At 48.1% G+C, this 23,573-nt stretch overlaps 1 protein-coding gene across 13 annotated transcripts in view; it reads right to left on the minus strand.

Moving 5' to 3' along the window:
* Window positions 1-944: 944 nt before the first annotated feature.
* Window positions 945-23,573, minus strand: part of ST6GAL1 (ST6 beta-galactoside alpha-2,6-sialyltransferase 1) — a 117,529-nt gene continuing 94,900 nt past the window's right edge. For all 13 annotated transcript variants that reach the window (XM_036066693.2, XM_036066691.2, XM_036066706.2 and 10 more), the window contains 4 exons: window positions 22,219-22,316; window positions 7,699-7,797; window positions 6,402-6,576; window positions 945-3,920 (listed from right to left, as the gene is read on the minus strand). In XM_036066693.2, the coding sequence (XP_035922586.2) occupies window positions 3,679-3,920; window positions 6,402-6,576; window positions 7,699-7,797; window positions 22,219-22,316 (614 nt within the window). In that variant the 3' untranslated portion in view covers window positions 945-3,678. The remainder of the gene's footprint in view (window positions 3,921-6,401; window positions 6,577-7,698; window positions 7,798-22,218; window positions 22,317-23,573) is intronic.

A 23,573-nucleotide genomic window follows, 5' to 3' on the forward strand; every position in this document is an offset into this window, starting at 1 on the left:
ATGCTACAGAGAAATTGTTCCTGAAAGGAAGAGTCAATCGATGTGGCAAACTTCATCATTGTCTTTTTTTTCTTTTTCTTTCTTGAGAAAGGTGGTGGGGAGGGAGGGAGAGGGAGAGAATCTTAAGCAGACTCTGTGCTGAGCATGCGTGCAGAGCCTGATGTGGGGCTCCATCCCACAACCCTGAGATCATGACTAGAGCCGAAATCAAGAGTCAGATACTTAACCGACTGAGCCGCTCAAGCGTCCCACATCGTTGTCTTAGTTTAAGAAATTGTGCAGCCACCCCAACCTTCAGCCACCACCACCCTGACCAGTCAGCAGCCAGAAACATCGAGGCAGACCCTCCACTTATGACTCACTGAAAGCTCAGATGACGGGTAGCATTTTTTAGCAGTGAGTTATTTTTTGATTAAGGTATGTGCATAGTTTTTGTAGACACAATGCTATCGCACACTTAAATAGACTACAGTGTAGTGTAGTGTGGTGTCGGGGGACATATTCAAGCCATAATGGGAGGTACGCAGTTTACAGAGAAAAGGAATTCTCCTTTCTCTCCTATTCCTGCTTCTCGGGATTTTTATCCAAATATTTTGGCTGTTCCCTTGGGACATCATTCCCTTAAGGGTTTTAGGCTTTTGGAAACCAAGGTAAAGACCTTCCTTCCATTCTGCTTTCTGCCCTACTGCATCCCTTCCCTGAGGTGTTGGACAAACAACTTAGTCCTTTGAATCTAAGCAAGAGCAAAAGGAAGAAAAACTAATCAGTCGGTCAATATCTCAAAGATGCTACCTGCCACAAAAGTGACCATTCTTTCTTCCTGGAATACTGAGGAGAAGCTAGCGGGGGAGGATTCGTGGCTTTGGAATTCCGGTTGTGTCTTCCTTGGAGATAAAAGTTGAGAAGCAACAGTCATTCCCTTAGCAAGTAAGAAGAGAGGGAGCAGCTTTTTAAAAACACATTTATTTTAAAATTTTACATCATCTTTGGGTAATTCAGAATTCGATTAGGCATGTTTCAGACACTTCTGAGATCGAGGTCTCCAAACCAAGGTGAATAGCTTATGTGATTGAAGGATTGGGGGATCTCATGATATGGGATGAAGAGACGGCTACTGACAAAGACACAGCCCCCTTGGGACGGGGACTTTCCTGCAGCACTCAATCACCATTTTTAAATTATCTGTTGCAAATATAAAACATCTCACCAGACAACAATAATACCCCTGTCTTATTTGCATTTTACTAGTTTCCATATAGAGAGAACACAGAATTAAAGTTCTGCAGACCCAGAATCACACTTAAGTTAATCTGATCCCTTATATTAATAATAACAACTAAAAGCTAGCAACTACCCAGTGTAGTTCCAGTGTCCACACCAATGCCTATCTCCTGCCGGTGGAATGCCGCCTTCCTCTCAATGTGTGTGATTCAAAGATTGCAATGAGTGTGTCAAACCAGAACCTAAAGCAAGCTGGGAATTCATGGGCCCAGATCGGTGGAAAAGATTCCCTCCACACAGCAGGAAGCAGCCCAAGTGCTTGGCCCATTCCCAAGCAGAAAGGCCAGAGCTGCAAGGAGTTGGGGGGGGAGAGGGGGAGGAGGAGGAGGAGGAGGGACACTTTTGCATCTGCACCCTCCATTGCTTCGGATGATTTCCTGGGTGTTCCAGGCAGGGTAGTTGTTGTCTCCCAGTAGGATAGTTAATTCCCTGATGACAGGACCCCCTCTCTGGCCTCCCTCAAAGCAAGATCCTGCCCAGGTGTGAGCTTGGAGCAGGTCCTTAGTAAAGGGAGGAAGGCAGGGAGCGAGGGAGGGGAGGAAGGAGAGAGAAGGAGGAAGGAAACCACCACGTACTGAGCACCTGCTATGGGCCAAGTACAGAACCGGGACAGGTGTAACCCTTACAACAGCCCTGTGAGGTAGGCTCATCACCCCCATTTTACAGATGTGGAAACAGAGTCTCAGGAAAATTCACTCATGGCGGCATGGCTGGTATATAAGGGAACATCAGCCCTCCCCAGGACTCCTGCTACTGCCTATATGAGCCAAGGGTTTGGCAGCACATGAGCACTCCAGCTCCCAGACGACTGGTCTAGAGCTCAAGCTTAAGAGGCCCTTGAGCACATGGGTCTAGGAGCCCTGGCTCTACAGCATTATTTTGTGACCTTGAGTGAGTCCTTTACCTTCTCCTCACCAGGGGCCAGACCAGTCCAGTGTGGTTCTCCACTGGAGAAGGGGGGGTAGCAAAACTACCCAGGAAGCATGTTTGTACACCACAGGGGAAGGGCCTCTGTCTGGAGACTCTGATATTGCACCCTTGCTGGAGGGGTGGAGGGCATGGCCGTCTGATAAACCTTGTGAGAATCAGTTATGATCTCTAAGGTTCTGACTTCTGAGAGCAACTTTAAATTCTAGGGAACCACATCCCCACTCCCTGAGAGACATTCCGCAAAAGGCCCATGAAGGTGAAAGAAATCATCGGATCAGGATACTTTTAAAGTACAAAATGCTTAAAAGTAATTTGAAAGAGGGAAAAAATCTACTGCCTTAAAGGGGAAAACAAGATGGCAGCTAGGAGGGGGTGGGGCGGGCATTAACAGGGAAGCAGTGGACAACGTGTGCGACCCCAGCTGCAGCCAAGGGTCCGGCCAGGCCGAGCACGGACAAATCTGGTTTTTGGCATCTGGCTTGCCAGGTGTCTGCCATGGGGCTGCGCTCAGACAGGGGAAGTGGTTTCCTCAGAAAATAACGAGCCTCGAAGTTCAGGCAGACCTTAGAGAATAAATATGGGCAATAAAGGCAGAAAGGAAAAACAATTCAGATGACTCAAACATCTGCTTGACATGTTTCTCCAGTCCTCTAAAATCTCCACAGCTCAGCTCAGCGAAGCCCTCTCTGACCCATAGACACAGCAAATGCGTGGCCCCTCCGAGCGTGCAAGCCCACAGCACGGCAAGTCGGCCTCTCCACCAACCGCCCACCCACCCCCGCCGGCTGTGAACTGAGCACACTGAATCCTCCATCTCTCTCCCACTGAACTGTGAGCAACCAGAGGATGGAGACCGCGCCCTTCTGTGGCTCTCTTCTCCATATGGAGAGGATGTGGGTTCATCAAGACCCTTTGCGCATAAGCACCCAGGCTAAGGACCCGCCAAACCAGCTAGAGTGATTGGAATGCCACGTCTCCCAGGGGCATGGACCTTGGGACCAACTTTGTTCTGGAGGAATCGAGCATGTTTCCTATGCCCCGTACCACTTACTGGCTCCCCAGAGCCACCCTATATGCGGGCACAATCATAATCTGGGAGAATTTCTTCCACACATGAAATCAGTGTCTAGGTGCAGATTTCGAGCAATAGAGAGTACTGGTTTGTGAGAATAACATCATTCTGATGAGGAAAACAGCCCAGCTTTGGCAGCCCTGGTGGGAAAGGTGCATGGAAAGAATGCTAGGTGTGTGTGTGTGTGTGTGTGTGGCCGGAGGCTTTGGGTTTGCACACCTCTGCAACTACGGGGCAGGCTGGACCTGGCTGGACCTGGCTGCTTGCTGTTGGGACTTCTGCAGCCTGAGGCTTTTGTTGACAGAAGGCCCACCGTGCAGGCTGGATTGTTCAGGAACGTGATCTGCCCAGACTTGGTGGAGAAGGGCTAGGGGACCTGACCAGGGAGCCCATGTTCAGCAGCGAATTCTCCGGAAGCCAGGCAGCGTAGCTTTTCCCAGCAGGTAAATGTCCTCGTCTGTGCCCTGGTTGAGGTGCTTCACCAGATTCTTCTCAAAGAGGAGTGGGTGGTAGGCGCCCATTGTGCAGGCACTGTCGAAGAACTTCTGGTAGTAGTAGCACACGTCGGTCTTGCGCTTGGATGGGAGGAACTCGTAAATATCCACCTGGTCACATAGCGTCATCATGATGATGATACCTGACGAGGAGAGAAGAGGTAAGTTCTCCGGACAACCCACCCCCGCACCCTGAGGTTCAGCCCTATGAGTCCAGCAGCTCAGGAACCCAAATCTGGGGAGAGGTCTATCTGGAGTTTCTATTTATTACTGTGATTCCCAATCTGAGCCCGGCCAGTGAGCCAGTCCAGCAGGCTGTTCCTCGGGGTGCGGGGCTGCTGAGCCCTATGCACCTGTGAACCCCCAGCACCTAGGTCAGGGGCTGGTGCATGGCGGCTTCTCCCTAAACACTGAAGTGCTCCATCCATCGGTCACTGGGTTTATCAGTGTGAATAAGCTAAATGAAGAGAGAGGACAAGATGACTGAGGAGACAGTTCCATCACATGTACATAGTACTTTCTGGCACTTTTATATCCTGCAGGAGCCTTGCAGATGGCGCTGACTGGGAGTTGTTGTTTCTTACAGTGCTTAGGAGAAACAGTGTGGGCAGGGAGACTGTCCTTCCCTCAGCTGGGAGGAGGGCGCTCAGCGGGAGGAGCCTGCCTGCTCTGTGTTGATGGGCTCTGCTAGTTCTGGCAGGAGACGGAGCGGAGGCGGTGAGACCAGGTTGGTGTTCTCAGGGAGGCGGCACAGAACTCTGTGCTGGAGACATGACCCCAGCAAGAGGCAGGAGACTCCTGCGATACCCACACCTGTCCCCACCTGGCTCAAGCACCTCAAGCAGGATATGTCCCTCTCTGGGCCTCAGGTTCTCCATCTGCCCCAAGGGGCGATCCACCCACTCCTCCTACCACCCAGGCTGTTGCTGGGATACAATCAGATCATGGCTCTCAGACCCTTTCTGACAACCATAAATATAGGGAAGGTTGAGGATGAAGCAGTCCTCAGTAAGAGCTAAAACTATAAACTGCTAGTGGCAACTTTGTTCCAGAGGAATCGGATATGGGAGGGGCCCTCTCTGGCTGCCCCGGTCCAGTGGGGGAGAAAAGACACCTCTGCAACTCAACTGCTGAAGGCACGACAGAAGTGGCTTCTAGAAATTTCAGGAGGGAGCACTTCCTATGGGAGAGGTCTCAAGTAAACCTCCTGGTGGCACTGGTGTGGGGCCTGGCATGGGCCGTGGCCATGAGGGATGGGCGAGGGGAGGGCTGGTGGGGAGGGGACAGTGGGGCAGTGGGAAAGTGATCCCCAGGATGCTTTCCCAACTATTCCTGCTCCAAAGGGCTCCTGGAAGAGCCCCGAATGCACACATACAAAAGCTGAAGAGAAAGGTACGAAGACTTGCTACTGAGATGGCCCCCATCCCTTTCTCTACGGAGTGCCCCTGACAGTAAACACTCCCTTGTTCATGCACTCAGGGGGCAGTTACCACAGGGCTATCCTGTGCCGCACCCAGAAGATTGAACTAAGAGACTCTTAACAATAGAGAACCGAGGGTTGCAGGAGGGGAGGCGGGTGGGGGATGGGCTAGATGGGGGGTGGGCATTAAGGAGGGCACTTGTTGTGATGAACCCTGGGTGTTGGTATGTAAGTGATGAATCACCAAATTCTACTCCTGACACCAATAGTATACCATATATTAACTAACTAGAATTTAAATAAAAATTTGAAAAAATATATAAAATTTAAAAAGAAAGAAGAAAAATGCATCAAACTCAGTCCCCATCCTGAGGGAATTTGCATCCCAGGAGGAGGGAGCTTCCCTTCCATGTGTTCAAGAAGAAAGTCTGAAGCCAGCATTCAGGACCCTCTGGACTCAGACCCCAGCCCAACTACACCAGCTCCCTCAGCTCCATTCATGACCCTCAAACCCAGGAAAGCTTTGCCACTCATTCTTCTCTCAGGGCCAGGACTAGGGTACTCACTGGGTTCAACAGATTTTTGAAATTTTGAATAAAGTATTATTGGTTCTTGCTTTGTCCTCAGATGCCAGTATGGCTCAGCATAACATTATCACTGATCCTATATTTACTTAAAATTTTGATACTTCACCCAGGATAAAATCTTGCATTAATTGTGGTTTTTAAAAGATATTGTATTAATATTATTTAGCTTGTTACTGAAGTTTTTGGTGTCCCCTTAAATGGTACACCTGAGGCAAGTGCCTCCCTTGCCTCATCTTCCAAATCCCAGCCCTGCTCTTCCTGTTTTCCTGCCCCCTCCCCAAGTCAAATCTGCCCCTCACCCAGGCCTGGCCCAATGCCACTCCTCTACTGAGCTCTCTGACAGCACCCCAGAAGGGGTGCTCTCTCCTGGCACAACCGGGTGGCGGCTCCCTCCTGGCTTCAGACACCTGACTGAACTCCCCCACCAAACACCCTAAAGGAGAAGGAGTCTATCTTATTGATCTCTGGATCTTAGCTAGAACTTGGCACAGCGTAGAAATGCAGCAAAAACCTGGCAATTGTTTGGTGAACAAAGGAATGAATGAATGAATGAAAGCCCATTTTCTAATCTCTTCTAGAAACAAACACGAGAGGTCTTTCCCCAGATACGGACTCACCAAGCATCCCAGAGGATGGGGGGTTGGGCTGAATCTCCTCTGGGGAGACTTCTTGAATGATGTCCCACAGCTGCCAAGGCATCTGGGGCCTGAGGATGTAAAAGGGCTGGTCGGGATGCAGCTTGCGGTAGCTCTTATAGTTCTCGAAGAAGCTGTAGTCGGGGCTCTGGTACCACTGAAAGAGAAGGAAATGGTCTTCTCAAGGAGAGGGACGTGCCTTGGAGCCCCTTCCTCGGAGCAGATTCCAGACTTCCCCACGTCACTGCTCTCACTTGCTAGCAGAGGGGACCCAGCACGTGGCCTATGCTCACAGGGAATTTTGAGCTTGGTGACCCTGGCACAGCTTCAGACTTCGGGATCATGGACTCTGGGAGTGCTATCAGAGCTCAAAGGGGCCCTTGGCACCATCTAATCCCACCTGTCATTTTTAAAGGGCTGAAACCTGGGGCACAGCGTGCCACATCTGTGGGCCCGGAGCCCCCGTTCTGCGCCAGGCACACTTGAGTTCTAAGTGAACGGTTCTACAACTGTGGAGGCGGACGTGGCGCGGGCGCCAGCGATCACCAGAGCCCATCAGCTCCTGGTGGGTCTGACTTCAGAAGCCGGCGTCCCCAGGGCGGTGCGCTCCATCCTTCGGCCCTGCCGCCAGGCTCCTGAGGCACTGCGGCGCCACCAGGGAGAGGCCGGCTGACATGCATGACAAACAGCAAGAGCGCCATTCTGGAGAGGGCGCGGAGCAAGCAGGCCGAGACTCCCGTCCCCTTCCTGAAAGAGAGCCCTCCGCTTAGTAGACCAAGTCCTGGGACAGGCGACTTCCCCTCTCCACATTCTAGTCTCCTCACCTCTAAAAGGGCAAGGGCCATGCCTCTATCTACTTCCCTATGTTGTTATGAGTGAAATGGGAAGAATTCTGGAAACCGGAAGTAGGTGAAGCATGATGATTTTGTCCTAAGAATGAGTAAGCACCATCTATTCCTGCTGATCTGCCTCAGAAATAACTGTATGAGATGGACACAACCCCACCCCAGGCGGTGAGAAATCCAGCCACTGTTACTCCTGCCCCAGGCCATCATTAGGAGAGAAAAACATGGCCCTGCGGGGCAGAGCACAGAGGGCGCTGGTATCAGACAGGAATACTTCTGCGCTGCTAGTCTGGATGAAGTGTGTTCCCTCAAACGGAAAGAGCCAGTCCTCAGGGGTGGCCCAGATCGGCCATGACGTTCAAAACCCAGGAACTCGGGAACGTCCATAGGCAAACAGAAGACTCGTTCCCTATTTCCCGTGGACACCCACTTACCTTTGGGATATCTGAATGGTAAACAGATGGGTCCCACACAATTAGGATTCCCTCGTTGTACAGACTGTCTTTGAGGAAGCGCCCTTCAGTGGTGACCAGCTGCAGGAAGAAACAGACAAACTGTCACCCGGATGTTGACATGTAAACATTCTTCATGGAGTAATAACTGACAGGTGGCAAGTACCACCCGAGGCACTTCATTTCAGTGATCCATGAGATCAGCTGTCAGATGTTCACCTTAAAAAGCACATGTTGCCCAGGGGGCAACTGAGAGAAATAAATGACGGAAACAAAATCAAGAACTGCCTGAAAATAGAAGCAAGAATCACAATAATTGCTCCCCACCTCGACCCCTCACCATCACGAGGCGGAGATGTAATCAGTATCACTATAATATCTCAAGAACGACTAGGTACATCCCAGAGAGCAGCAACTTGCCACGAGCCTCTGAGCTACCCCGTCCCCTCACGCCTCCTCCAAAGGCAGGAAAGCCCTGGAAGCCTGAACAATATAATCCCACTTTCTCAGGATATCTTTGAGACATGAACTATTAGCGGTGAGCCCACCTTAGCTGGGGATCATGTGGTTGTACTGGGTGCTAAGGAGTCCCCAGGGAGTCACAGGGTGCCAGCGTGAGTATGGCCATGAGGTGAGTGAGGTAAACCTTTCTGTTTACCTCAACACATGGCCATCTAAAATAAAGATTCCCTGAAATAAAAATTTCCCAGCCTCTCTTACAGCTAAGCCTGGCCACATGATAAAATTCTGGCCAAGTGTGAGCCAGTGTGTGAGCAAGTGTGACTTCCAGGAAGTGTCCTTAGAGGCAGAGTCATGCCTTTCCTTGTTCATTCCTCCCTCCTGCTGGCTGAAAGTGGATGTGATGGCTGGAGCTGGAGCAGTCATCTTGGACCATGAAGTTGAAGTCACATGATTGAACGGCAAATGCACAAAGTAGTAGGAGCCCCGGGTTCCTGACACACTGGAACACCATAGCAGCTCTGGAATGTCCACCCTTGGACTTCTTTTACACGAGATAGAAATACATTTTTATCTTGTTAACCTTGTGTTGAGGGGTGGGCAGAGTGTTGCTGTCACTAACAGCCGAACCTAATTCTACTTAGTACTGTGAGGAGCTTGTCTGGGAATTGCAGGTTGTCCAGTGCAGCTAGGATACAGAGGGAGAGCTAGAAGGTGTTAGAAAAATGTAGGCAGGGGCCATGTCAGGGAGCTTAGAGTTTTTTCAGTAGATTATGGGACCAGTGACCGCTTTTAAGTGAGAAGAATATAAACTGACCAGAGCTCTGGAATCTCTCGAGTTTGAGAGAAAGGGAGGCCAGGTAGAAGTTGCCGTTGCAGCCTAAGAAACGATGGAGAAGGAACGAAGACCAGGAGCTCCCACTGTCAGCTGTAGACCTGCAGACTCACTGGGTGTTGAGAGGGAAGCAAAGGGGCTTAAAGGTGCCTCCTAGACCTCAGGCCATTTCCTAAAATGAGAATGTGGAAAGAAAAGCAACTGGCATGTGCCTGTGGAGGTGAGGTGGGGATCTGAAGTTCAAGGTTGAGACAACTGGCCTCAAGGCCCACAGCTGAGGGGCCCTACAGGATTGAGGAGCGTCTTCGGATGTTAAGTGCAATCCTCTGTCCGTGGGCAGCATTGTAACCCCCGGCACAGGCATTCTGTGCTGCAGTCCAAAGAAAGAGTGGGCATCCCGGCAGATGGGGCTTTGCAGGACAGACACGATCGAACTGGGGACTGGGAGGCCCAGGGAGCAGCGCGCACCCTTCCAAGACAGAATTCTACAACTACGTTCCCTATTCCCACCCCACTCCATGCCCCTCAAAGCAGCTGGTATATTGAGAGCCTGAGTCTTTTCTTGAGCCATGCTTCTTTCTCCACGGAGTACCGATGCCAGGCAATGTTTGCGCACTTGAGAGAATTAGAGATAACTGGAATTTTTCAAACATCTCCTGCTCCTCTCCAGTCATCTGCTTAGTACAGAAGAAGGAGGCCAGCGGCAGCAAGCTCTGCTAAGACTTTCCCAGCATCTGTGGCTTCACAGGCCTCAGAAATCCCAAGACCACTGCTCAAAAGTCTTCTCCTTTCCGACAATGAAGAACAACAATGATAGCAACAGATGCCATCTGATGATGTTTATTCCAAGCCAGGTACGTTCATACATTATCTCAGCTCATCTCCACAACCGCCCCAGGAGGGAATTATGAATATGCTCGTCTTATAAATAAGGCAATGAACTCAGAGATGCTAAGAAACTCACCCAAGCATACAGCTAGTGAGCAGGGGGTCTGAACTGGAGCCCTTCTGTCTGACTCCAGAGTCCGCACTTCTGACCAACATCGTGCACTGCCTCCCACAAAGCGGGTAGGGTGGGTCAGCCGTGGGTCTCGGGAGGAGATGCCAAAGAAAGCGGTTGATGAGGGAGACAGACATGTCATGAGAATGTTGCTTCTTGTCTGAGTTGTAGCAAGTCACGGCTGGAAGATCCTCGAGGGGCTGGATCCAAGTCTGTCATTTTCAGATGGGTAAACTGAGGTCCATAGAGAAGAGAGACTTGTCCCAGGCTTCCAAGTGAGCTTGGGACAGAGCCAGAACCACAGTCTAGAGGTTGGCTCCTCCCCAGTGTTCTTTGTTTCCCCCCAGGGCTGTATTCAGAAACCACGAGACATTTGAGTAAGTGAGCATCCTAGCGGGGCCTGGGTCACCCTCGGTTCTCACCATACACAGTGGGGAAGTGGCTGTTCACTCGAGCTACTTGATGAAGCAAATGACAAAGCATGAAACTGAGAAGAGGTGAAGGCAAGGGCTAGTTTATCCTAAGGAGGAAAAGAAAGTGACCGCAGCCGGCACCTGTGCGGGGACAGGGGAGAAGCTAGCAAGCACCCCTTGAGCTTAAATGGACACAGCTCTGAACTTTCCAGACTCATTCTGGTGGCCCTTACGTGAGATGTAAAGATTTCCTCAAACACAAGAGAGCCTCAAAACTGCTTGGGGAGTGTGGCAGTGCTCTGCGTCTGACTCACTCTGTGGTCTTAGGAGGGTTGCTTCCCCTCTCCAGGCTAATGTGCCTTATTTATAGGACAGGACTGCCCTGGAAGGCCCAGCCTGGGCGGCCAGCCATGCCTGGACAGCATCTCCGTCTGCCATTTTCCCCAACTGCAGCACAAGGCACTGGGGAGAGATCAAGGTCTTCTCAAATGCCCCTGTACTTAACCCCGTGCAGAGTCTTACCTGAGATCAGGTCAGATCCCAGGAGCCTCATGATGCGGAAAGTCGGTCATTGCCACAGCACCTGAGCCCCAAGGAACACCTGCCAGGAAAAGGCTACACCAGGGAGATGGGGTGGTGCTGTTATATAAACCTGTTTATAAAGTCATCTCTCCAGTCACAAAGCAAGAAATGCTCACAGCAGAAAGAAAAGACAAGAATATACACATCTGTATATATATATATAAGAATAAGAAAACAACCATCAATCATTGCATTTGTCAGATATTGCCTGTATGAATACGTTGGTCTTTTTTCTTCCTAAATCTTTTTTCCCTCACAATTATGGGCTGAACTGTGCCCGCTTCCCCCTTACCAAAATTCCTATGTTGAAACCCTAACCCCTATGTGACTATATTGGAGATAGGGCCTTCAGGGAGATAATTAAGGTTAAATGAGGTCACAAGGATGGGTCCCTAATATGATAAGATTGCTATCTTTATAATAAAAGGAAGAGACACCAAAGATCTCTCTCTCCACACGTGCACGGAGGAAAGGCCATGTGAAGATGTAGAGAGAAGGTGGCCATCCACAGGCCAGGAAGAGAGCCCTTATCAGAAACCAACCTTGATGGCACCTTGATCTTGTACCTCTGGCCTCTAGAATTGTGAGAAAATAAATCTCTTTGTATAAGCCACCCCATCTGTGGTATTTTGTTATGGCAGGTGTAGGAAACTAATATACCCCGTGTGTGTGTTTGTGTGTGTAGATACTGGTAACTGTAGAGTCTAGATTTAGTTGCTTTGTTAAACTCACACAACAAGTCTATGTCTTCTCATTTATCCCTCACAATATTCCCCAGCCTCGAACAGGTCATGAAAAGGAAGCTCTAAGAAGTTACCTAACGGGCCCAGGATCACACAGCGAGGAAGGGACAGAGCTAGGATACCAATCAAGGCCTTTCTGATCTCTTCCCACTGTACCAGACAACTTTCATTCAAAACAGTAAGGGATGACAAAAGAGTCTGTGTTCTAGTGCCAGATTTTGCCAGAGTTCCAAGGCTAGTTAGTGCTATAGGAAGACAAACAAGCGGTGGTCGAGGTCCTGAGTAGATATGAAAAATGAAGTCCGGACCACGGTAAAGCGGACCTGGACAGGATGCAGGTGCTCTAACAGAGAGAAGGGCACCTCAAGTGGAAAGCCACCACAAACCCCAAATCAGAGGGGCCTGTAATTCTACCTGGCATCCTAGGAAGTCATCAAAAGAAGTGTAAGAAGAAGTAATGTTGGAAACTGCTTAAATGTCCAAGCAGAAGAGGTTACGAGAATAAGCTACTGAAACTTAGCTACCAAGGAGTACTATGCAGCTATGACAAAGAAGGAGGAAGATCTCTACGAGCTGATAAGGAGTGATTTCGAGAAGATACTGGGGGAAAACAGTACAAAAGAGTAGATAGAGCCCACTGCACTACATTCTGTGTGAGAAACAAGGGGAATTGAGAAAGCATAGGTACATCTATGTATCTTGACCAACACAAACACAGAAGGACAAATCAGAACACAGTGCAGGTGGCTACCTACCAAGGGTGGCGATGGAACCGCGTGGCAGGAATTTAGGGGGGAGTTAACACTTCTCTGGGTATGCCTTTCTGGATAGTTTTGAATTTGGGGAACACGTTAATATTCTGCATAATTTAAAAAGAAGGAAAAGAAAACCCGAAAACTGAAACAAAATGGATACAACTGAATTTCAAATGAATTCAACAATCTCAGTGGAGAGAAACAGAAGGACGAATCCAGGTAACTTCGGGATACATTATGTGACCACATAACCTCAGTCTCGGGCAGGGTGTGGGGGAAAACTGCAAACCCAGCCTGAACTCTCTCTGGTGGGCTTGCTGTATGGAGAGATGTGCAAAGCAATTTCAAACTATCTTAGGGGCATTACCAATGCGAGCAAATAAATAAACGGGTGAAGGTGTTAGAAGCAGGATTCTCACTGTGAGAGAAGGGGGAATGCAAATACAGAATGGGGAAGGCAAGGGATACCTGATGTGGACAGACTGAACCTGGTCGGGGCCTGTCATTTCTAAAACAGGCATATCGGCATGTATACGCATGTGTCTACGCACGCCCGCACGCGTATATACGTGTATCGTAAGTGCATGAATGCACAGGTACGTGTACCATGTGTGTACAGGTATACACATGAGTATATACGTGCTCCATTTCCTAGCTCTCCCTACTGTAAGGGCCAAGAAGCAAAGATAGCTCAGTAGGCATGAACCACCTAGCACCCAGAGCTTGGTTTCTAATATCGACTTTTACTTAAAAGAGCCAAGACTCCTTGGACAAAATGACATATCCCAGAGCTAAGGTAGGTTAGTATGAGGAAATAAAACTTTCCTCGATACCTCAGTGCTCCTGCAAAAAGCCCTGGACTCCTACTGAACTCTTCATATACCATCAGAATAAACTCTGTAGCTATTTGTCTAGTTAATTGCTCTGCTCTGGTTCAAAACCTAATAAAACTTCTCTTATCTCCCCAAGAAGCCAAATGGTTATAGCCCAGACGACATCTCAAGGTTAATATAGAGATATGCTAAGAGGCCAGGAAGGCCGGAGCAGGAGGAAAGAAGCCCAGGAACTGACAGACATCCCTAGTTTCACATCTGAGTGTGTTTATATTCTAAAAGGCTGGAGTAAGAAGGGGGCCCTTTTAGAAGGGGTAGAGGACAGCCACCTCCTGCCTTTATAAGTGGTGTGTGTGTCACAGGGGGGCAGGGGGAGATACTTACTTTTTGTCCCTTCCCTATGGGGTATCTGGCTAGGCATGTAGGATAATTATCTGGCTCTCAGGGCATTGCCCTGGGAGGAGGAGCTTGGGCAAAGAGGGACTAGCACATTCATTATCTACTGTAAAGTATTAAATAAGAAATCTGTCTCTGATCCAGAACACTGTGTATACATACATTCGGATAAAACTAATAAAGATGAAACATTTAAAATGTGACAGATGATAAGAAAAAAATTAACTGGAATATCCTGTTATGCCAGAAGATACGAGAGTGTTAAAAAAAAAAAAAATGATGAGAGCCAGCTTCAAGGAACTCCCACTGGCCAAATGTAAGACAATTTGAACGCCAAAGTAATTCAGAACAGTGATGAATTACAAACCATTGAAGAAACAGGAATCCATGAGTTCTTACCAATAATAAATGGAGAAAGAAAGGAGGGGAGGGAGGGAGGAAATAAATGGAGGAGAAGGAAGGGCTCTCGCTCACAGTAGAACTCTGAGCACCAACCCAGTGACGCAGAGCAAGGGGAGCTATAGTGAGAAGACCACCATTTTACAACCATCCTAGTAAAGACTGGTTCAGGCAAAAGTGAGCCAGGAATGCTAAATATAGGAGGAGATTTTGGTGAGGAGCAGAATAGTGGCACAGTATTAAAGTGTTCACCCATAGACTATAAGGGAAAGATAATAACTATAAAAGTGGAGAAATCAGACAATACCTTATCCAGGTGATCAAAATTAAAATCAGCTGAGGGGCGGACAGACACTGGAGGCTCTTAGGAGCACCCAACATCCCAGCCAGGAATGTATGAACTGAATTTAATATTGAGTAAGCATCGGACAAACCCCAAATTATTTATTTTTTTGAAGAAGGACTTTATTCTTCAAAAATGCCAGTGCCTTAAAAGATGAAGAAAGGCTATGGAAATATTCCAGATGAAAGGAGACAAGACGGGCACAGCAACTAAATGCACTACCTGATCCTGGACTAGATCTTGTACAGAAAGAAAAAAAAAATATATGTCATAAAAGATATTATTAGGTCAGTTAGCAAACAGATCCATCTATCATTTCAGACAGATTAAACTACGTTATCAGCACAAATGTATGAGGTTGATAACTGTACTTTGGTTGCATAAGACAGTATTGGAAATTCTTAGGAAATACAGCCTAGGGTGTGTATTAACTCAGTCTATTCAGGGGCTACTATAACAAAATACCAGAAACTGAGTGCCTTAAGCAGCAGACATTTATTTCTCATAGTTCCAGAGGCTGGGAAGTCCAAGATCAAGGCACCAGCATACTTGGCTCCCCAGTGAGAGCCCCCCCTCCTTGCTTACAGATGGTTGCCTTCTCATGTCCTGATGAGAGAAAGTGAGCTCTGGTCTCTTTCTCTCTTCTTATGAGGGCACTAATCCCATCATAGAGGCCCCACCCTCGAGATCTCTTCTACATCTAGTCATTTCCCAAAGGCCCCATTGCCAAATACCACTGCACTGGAGGTTAGGGCTTCAGCATATGAATTCAGGGGAGACACATTCAGTCCATGAGTCTGCCCCTGCATCCTCCAAAATCACATCCTTCTCACATGCAAAATAGATTAATTCCACCCAACCTCCCCAATGTCTCAACTCATTCCAGCATCAACTCTAAAGTCTGAAGTCTTAAGTCTCATGTGAATATTATCTAAAGCCGGTAAGAGTGAGACAGTTCATCCTAAAGCAAAACTCTTCTCCAGCTGTGAACCTATGAAACCAGAAAAGTATGTACTTCCGAAATATAGTGGTGGGATGGCATAGGATAGGCATTCCCATTCCAAAAGGGAGAAATCGGAAGGAAAAAAGAGGTGACAGGTCCCAAGAAAGTCCAAAACCTAGAAAAGTAAATACCGCTAGATGTTAAGGCTTGAAAAGAATCCTCTTTGTTTCAATGCTGTGCCCTCTGGACCCACGGGGGTAGCGGTCCCACCTCTGTGGATCTGCCAGGCCGCAGTCACACCCCCAAGGCCCTGAGCAGCTACCATTCAGCCTATTAAAACCAAGGCCCCCCTCCCACCTTTGAAACCAAGGATGCAACCTTGGTGATTTCTGAATCACCTTTGGGATCATGCTTTTCCTGTCGTGAAGAACAATACCCAGTCATAGCCCAAGAGCTCTACAGTCCTGTCCTATGGGACCTAAGAGGCATACAGCCTTCCCCTACTTTGTCCTGTATCCGTCCCCTTCAGTTCAAGCTGGACAGTGCTTCTGCTGGGAAGGCTGAGTAGGTCTGTGGTTCACACCGTTGCTGATCTCCTTATCAAATGGCTTTTGGGGCCACCCCTTCGTTTTCTCTTCAGAACAAGCTTTCTCATTTTTTTGCCATATAGATAAGCCGAGAATTTTCCAGATCTTTAGTTGTTTCCTTTTCGCTAAACAATTCCTTTTTTAATTCATTTCTCTTTTCTCACATCTCACTAAATGCAGTCAGGAGAAACCAAGCCAGTCCTTCAACACTTTGCTTAGAAATCACCTCAGGTAAATCATCCAATTTCTTTGCTCACAAGTTCTACCTCCCACAGAACACTAGAACTCAGTTCAGCCAAAATCTCTGTCACTTTATAACAAAGATCACTCTCCATTGTTCAAGAACATGTTCCTCATTTCCATCTGAGACCTCACCAGAAGGGCCTTTGTTATCCATATTTCCACCAACATTCTGTTCACAATTATTTACATATTCTCTAAAAAGACAGAAGCTCTCTTTCCAGCTTTCCTCTACTCTTTTTGAGCCCTCACCAGAATTTCCTTTAGCGTCTATATTCTAGCATGTCCTTCAAAACTCCAGCTTCTACCAATTACCCAGTTCCAAAGTTACTCCACATTGTTAGGGTTTTGTCATAGTAAAACTCCTCCTCTCAGAACCAAAAAATCTTAGCTCAGGCTGCTATGACAAAATACCATAGACTGGGTGGCTTAAACAACAGACATTTACTTCTTATGGTTCTGGAGGCTGAGAAGTCCAAGGTCAAGGTGCCCGCACATTTGGTTCCTGGTGAGGGTGCTCGTCTTGGCTTGTAGATGGCCGCCTTCCTCACATAGCAGACACATTATGGGGGGACTCACACTCAAGACCTCATCTAACTATATTTATCTCCCAAAGACCCCATTTCCAAATACAATCACGTTGAAGGTTAGAGCTTCAGCATATGAATTGGGGCTGGGAGTGGGGACATAAATTTTCTGCCTATAATAAGTATTTAGGAATTAATGTCTACAATATATACAACTTATTCTCAAATGAAAAAATATTACAAAGAATGAACAGAGCAGATAATACAGCAATGGGGTAAAATGAAAAAATAGTAAGTGCATCTGGATAAAGAGTATACGGGCATTCTTCGTATTAGACATTATTGCAACTTTTCTGAAAGTATTAAAGTATTTCCAAATAACAAGTTCAAAACAATTTTTTAAAGAATTTGGAGAAGTTTGGAGGCAGTCCACTGAGTGAGCAGAAGGTTCTCTAGACTATACTTCATTCAACAAATATTTATTGCACATTCACTATGCAATGGGCACTTGTCCTGGCACATGGGCATATGAGTGAACAAAACAGACAAACACACCTCCTCTCGGAGACCAGATGTCATGGTGGCAGAGCTAGGCAACAAGTGAGATGGGCAACTAGGATGATGGGAGTGAGAGGTGTGGACTGGGAAGGTGCCAGCAGAGAGCCAGGGAGGAGCCTAACCCAGCTGTGAGGAGGCCTTCATCCTGCCCTGGGCCTGCCATTACCCTCTGGGCATTGTGCAGGCCACCTTCTCTTCCCAGGCCTGGGTTGTGTCGCTTGGAAAATGAAATGACCCGAGGAGACCCTGGGCTCCACAAGGGCAGGGAGCATGTCTGTCTCTGTTTTACTGCTGTTGTGGGCTGCTCAATTCCAGCTCCCTACATAGAGGCTGGCACAGGGCAGGTGATTAAATAAGAACTTCTGGAATGAATTCATGGCTTGTTGATCTTCAAAGTCCTTTTAAGCTCTGTGAATTCCAGTACTGCTTGAAGCACCACAAAGGATGTCCTATCACATCAGACATCACGTCAGATTCTACAGACATTTAAAAGGATGATGAGGGAAATAAGTAAATCTTTTACAAAAAGATAATGAGGGCATACTATGAACGTTATGCCAATAAATTCAATGACTTAGAAGAAATGAACAAATTCCTTGAAGGACACAAATTTCCAAAGCTTGGTCAGAAAGGAACAGGTAACACGAACAGTCCTAAATCTATTAAAGAAATTGAATTTGTAGCTAAAAAACTTCCCACAAGGTAAATTATAGGCCTAGAAGGCTTTCCTGGCAACTCTACCAAACATTCAAAAAAAGAGAAATACCAGTTCTATACAAACTCTTCCAGAAAATTGGCAAACCAACCTCCATCCAAATCCCACCTCTCTCGAGTCCTTTCTGCCCTCCCCTGAGCAAGTCACTCAGACTCTTTGAACCTTGGTGTCCTCACAGAAAACGGTGGTTGGTAATCACACCTCACAGCATTGTCCTAAAGGTCCCATGAGATAAGATACGTATGGGCCTCAGACAGAGGAAGTATTGAACAAGTGGCACCAGCTATGGTCTCAGGATAAGCCCCAGGGAGTGATCTGAGAATGTCCCGGTTGAAGTCCAATCAGGACACCCTGTTGCCATGCACGGGACATGGGCGTTCTCTCCCCAACCTGGAAGAGAGCTGCTTAGGCAAACCTACCCTGGCCTTAAATGAAATCTTTGCAGGCTGGAGATTTACCTCTTCACTCACCACCTGGAAAAGATGCCTAAGAAGGGGGTAGCCTCCCAAACCCAAGAGATTTTTTAGGGCTCCTCCATGCTCCCTCTTCTCGATTGCTGCCACATACCAATCTGGAGGTCATACCCATTCTTTCTGAAGTCACACTCTCCAGCCCCAAAGTGGTCCGCACGGCCTGGAAATCCTGCTCCGTTCCTCTGGCTGGCTCCTTCCTCTGCTCTCCTCACGCCAAGCCTTCTTTGCTCAAACCTCCTCTACGGAAACCCCTCTTCCCGTCAGCCTCCTGACAAAAAGCCTCCCTTTCTCTACATCCTACTCTGCGGAGAAAATAGCAGCCCTTTCATCCTTCCACTACAAATGGCCTCCAGCTACACCTTTCCTAGCCTTCTTCCCTTCTGACTCCCTCCTGTGGGGCTTGATCCTCGGTGGGGCTTTAGATCAATCCCTCCTCCCCATCACTTACTTATTGTCCCTTCTCTTCAGTATATTCAGTTTCTCCCTCTATCAACTGGTTTCTGCTCATTGACTTAAAAAAAAATGTTATGGTGGTAAAACACACATAACAGAAAATGTACCATATCCACCATTTTGAAGTGTACAGCTCAGTGGCATTAAGTACATTCATGCTGTTATACAACCATCACCACCATACATGTCCAGAACTTCCTCATCTACCCAAACTGGAACTCTCTAAACATTAAACGATAATTCCTCACCACCCCCAGGCCCCGGAAACCACCGTTCTACTTTTCTGTCTACGAATCGGACTCCTCCAGGAACCTCACGTAGGTACACCCATACAGCATGGGCCCTCTTGTGACTGTCTTCCCACTGACTTTCAAATGTACTCAGTTCTCTCCGATCTAAAAAAAATGAAAAGAACAGAAACAGGCCCTGGAACCCTCGACTCTATGGCTCTTGCCCTACTGCTCTTCTGCCCTTCAGAGCTAGCCTTCTTGAAAGAACTACCCGCACTGGCCTTCCCCACGCACTCCTGACCCTACGCCCCAGTGCGGCTCTCCCAGGCAGCTGCTGCCGAAGGTCACACTGCCCCCCAGCCCAGAGCTCTCCGCGGAACTCCAGCCGCCTGCTTGACATCTCTTCACAGGTATCCACGGGCAGCTCAGATCAACGCTCTCCAGAACCACAGTTTTTATCCCGCCCTCCGTCTGACCCCAGCCCACACAACCCAAAACGTCTACAAGCACTTGCAATCCCAGGGACTCCAGCCGGCCAGCCGCACGAGCCAGCAACCCAGTAGCCCTGGCGGCCCCTCTCCCTTCACCCCTCGCCGCAGCCCCGTGAACGCCTCTGGACCACACATGCCAAATAGCTGTCGGATGCAGTCCGTTCTCACATTCACCCTCATTTCTCGTCTGCAGCAACTGCCAGTCTTTCCCCGCAAGAGCCTCCTAACTGTGTCTCTCCAGGGGCCGATGGACGCCAGCAATGTTTGCAGAGTGCGAGTCTGGTCGTGCCACAGAGAATATCTCCTGACCACAGCGCCAGGATGTGGCTCCTCCTTACCTTCAGCCTCCGTGTTCACCACACCCCCCATGCACCCCCCTGCCCCCGGGGCCCTGGCCTGCCCCCTCCCGCACGTGGCCTCACCTAGGCTGTTGTCTCTTCAGGAGAGACCCTGGCCCTTCTCATCCTCCATGCCTACACGGCTGTCTCATCTCCTCAAGGCTCCTGACGTCCCTGATATGGGCTCTGGGAGCACCTTGATCCTGTCCCTTGTAGTTCTCCGTTGCAACTGTCTATCTCTCTGTGTGAGGATTGACTGTAGCCGTAGGTGGTGGCCCGTGAAGGGGCCCAGCCTGCCGGGCTCCCCACTGTATCCCCCAAACCCATCTCAGCGTCGGCCCACATGAACATAAGAGTAGCTATCCTCCACTGACGTACGTGCCGGGTACTAGCTGCTCTGCATGGTCTTCTCGCTCATTCCTCCTAACAACCTTGTGCTGTGGAGAAGGTACTGCTATTCTCCCCTCTCCACACGTGAACAAATGGAGGCATAAGTAACTGACGCAAGACCATTTAGCTATTAAGAGACAGAGCCAGGGTTTCAACCCTAGGCAGGCTGACTGCAGATCTATGTATTGACTACCACATTCTACTCAGTCCTGTCCATATTTGTGAAAGGGTTGGGGGAGGGAGGCAAAGGTGGATTCAGAAATAGAGGTTACACTGTAGCACTTCTTGAGGTGCTCTCCAGCTCCACGATTTCTCTGGGGCACGAGAAGGAAAAGGAGAAAGAAGGGAAAGCTCATCCCACCTCCTCTGCCTTATTTTCTAGACTTGCCAGAGTCCAAGCAGCCATGAAGCTCCAGCCTCATCTCCCTCTATAGGGCAACACAAATCCATCCCCAGCCCCACACCAGCCAGACCTGTTTGGACATCTCCCTCATTTCCCCTGTGTCTCTGTCCTGCCAATACCACTTCTTAGAATGCCTCCCTATTACTATTTCTCCAAATCCCACCCATATTTCAAAGTCTAGCTGTGGTGCCATGTCCTCCAGAGAGTCTCTTGCTGACCAATCTATTTCTTTTAATCTGCCCTCTTATAGTTTATAATAAAAGTAATATAAAAGCCCAAAATATAAGGTTGAATAATAAATAGGAATTGAAAGCACATAGAGTCCACTGAGGATATTACGATGACAGAAAGTGATATCATCATCAAGGGATTTGAGAAAGAACAGAAAACAAGATGGCAGCCACTTGCAAAGAAGTTAAATTGATCAATCCAAGTTCCTTCATACAAAGGTTCCTAGGACTGTGGGCCTCAGATGGAAAGTGGACCATGCAAGAAGCAGCTTCTGCCCAGCTGGTGAGTTCCTGAGGGGCAAGCAGTGAAGAGATCTGAGAGAAACGGAAGTGGAGCCTTATGGCAGAGGAGTGGAGAAATGCAGGTGTATTGGAACAGTACTGAAAGGGCACTTATGTTCACTCCCAGGGTGTGCTCCATGCCCATGGAGTCCTAGGCAATGTACAGAGATTATACATTGACATAAAAACACCTGAGGTTTATGTGTTTACGCAGAAAACAATGAACATCGATGGTCGTGAGTGAGGTGAATGGGTTTGCAGACCTCTCACGCTAGTTTTGATATATGTGTCATCCAGTTTTGTTTTTGTTTGTTTGTTTTTTACCACTAATTAAAATCTATTAACAGAACTTTGTGGCAAGAATATTTCTCAAGTCCCCATTAGTTTTGAGAAATCAGCGTATACTACCTGGAAATACTTCAGGAAACTAATTCTCTAGGGGAATTCATGAGGCAATACGTGAATTCAAGCGCCATGTAACACATCATCATCTCGTGATGATGTGTTACAATACTTGTATACTATTTTACAGCTTATCAAACACGCCCACATTCATTGCTTCACTTACGTTCCCCAGCATCCCTCACTCTGATATTCTCTGCCATGTTGTCCCTCATGCAATATTCCAGATAAAACCTGGCAGCTATGGGGACAGCAGAACTCTCCTTTCTCGGGGCACTGGACACCTCTGTTAATGCCACCTAATGCCACAGGGGCTTTATCATGAACACATCCCCAGTTTGGGTCTTGGACTCCAGGACTCAGGAAGGTCACGGGACTTAATTAACTTGGCGGCTCTGATGTGCTCCCAGCAAGTGGGGTCTACATTAGAGCCCACACTGTGGTCCTTCTCTCACTCCAGATCTGCACAGAAGAAATTTTACCTGAGAGTTCATCAGGCGAATGGTGGTTTTCGTGCCCACATCTTGTTGGAAACTGGCTGTGGGCGCCCCATTAAACCTCAGGACTGCGTCATGATCGTCTATAAACCACAAGGAAACAGAAAAGAGGTGATGAGCACCAGCAACATGCAGAAACAGAGGAAGTTCTAGAGGGAGAGAGGGCAGGAAGAAGGGGAGGGGCAAGAGAATCATACTTCCCAGTCTTTATCCCATCATGATCCCCACCAGAGGGGAAAACGATCATATTTGTATGGGGCAATCTGGCATAGTTTGTAGACAGAGATGACCGACCATCCGCCTGGCCACTGCAGAAGCTAACAAGGCTCATATCGGGCATCCCTGAAATCCCTTCCATGACTCCAGTGTGCCTTAACACGGCAGAGAGGTGACCAGGGCTGGTGGGCTACCTCATGTGGAATAGCTGTCCCAGCCACCAAAGGAGCAACCCAAATATTCTCTTGGTATTACCAGTAGGTCATACTTCCATCCCTGTCAGAAAAAGGAAGATGCTACCATAAGCTCGGTGTCACCCACAAGTGCAAAGTCCTCATAGCACTCTGAGAAGCTTGCAGTGCTCAGCAAATCAGAGGGATTTACTATGGTTTCCAAGACAACTCCCTAAGTGTGCTATTAGGAACCTGAGGCCCAGGAAGGGTCACAAGCCTGGGTGGTGGCAGAGGTGGAAAAGGAGGTCATAGATCAAAACTGAATCCCACATTTTCTATCGAAAAAGAAAAACTCTTTGCCAGAAACAATGTCCTAAATCCAGGCAAGATCAAACAGACCATGTTTTTAAAAATCCATTCACTCCCTGGCTCTAGTTCCCTGTGCCCGTAGCTGTTTCAGCAGAGTTTGGAAGACTTGGAGAAGTTTCTCTATGTGGCACTGACCAATCTTCTGGGGGAGAGAATTAATGACTTTTAAGATCTATCTCAACCTTGAGCCAACCTCCTAGGAGCTCATCCCAACCTGACTTGATCAAGCAAGTTTGAGGATCACCACTGAAATCTGCACAAGGTTTGGAGGTCAGCCCAATTTTCTGTTGTTCTTTTTCCCTCCCTGTGGGAAATTTATTTGGGGTGGCTCAATACAAGATGATCTGAAAAAAGAATACTCACAGAATTAAGGGATGAAAGCCTCCCTCTTTATTTCATTTCTAACATATGTTTTGAACCTCAGGAATCTAGACATATCATCTAGTCACAAAAACAACCCTATCTCAATCCTAGGACAAATTTCATCAAGATGGTTTGAAAATTACATGAGATGTGCAGAGTCCAAACTTTATCAGCTTACAGGGCAGGCACCCTGAACTTCAAATAGGGCAGAAGGCACAC

The sequence above is a fragment of the Halichoerus grypus genome, chromosome 1 (assembly GCF_964656455.1).
Source record: "Halichoerus grypus chromosome 1, mHalGry1.hap1.1, whole genome shotgun sequence".
Classification (NCBI taxonomy): Eukaryota; Metazoa; Chordata; class Mammalia; order Carnivora; family Phocidae; genus Halichoerus; species Halichoerus grypus.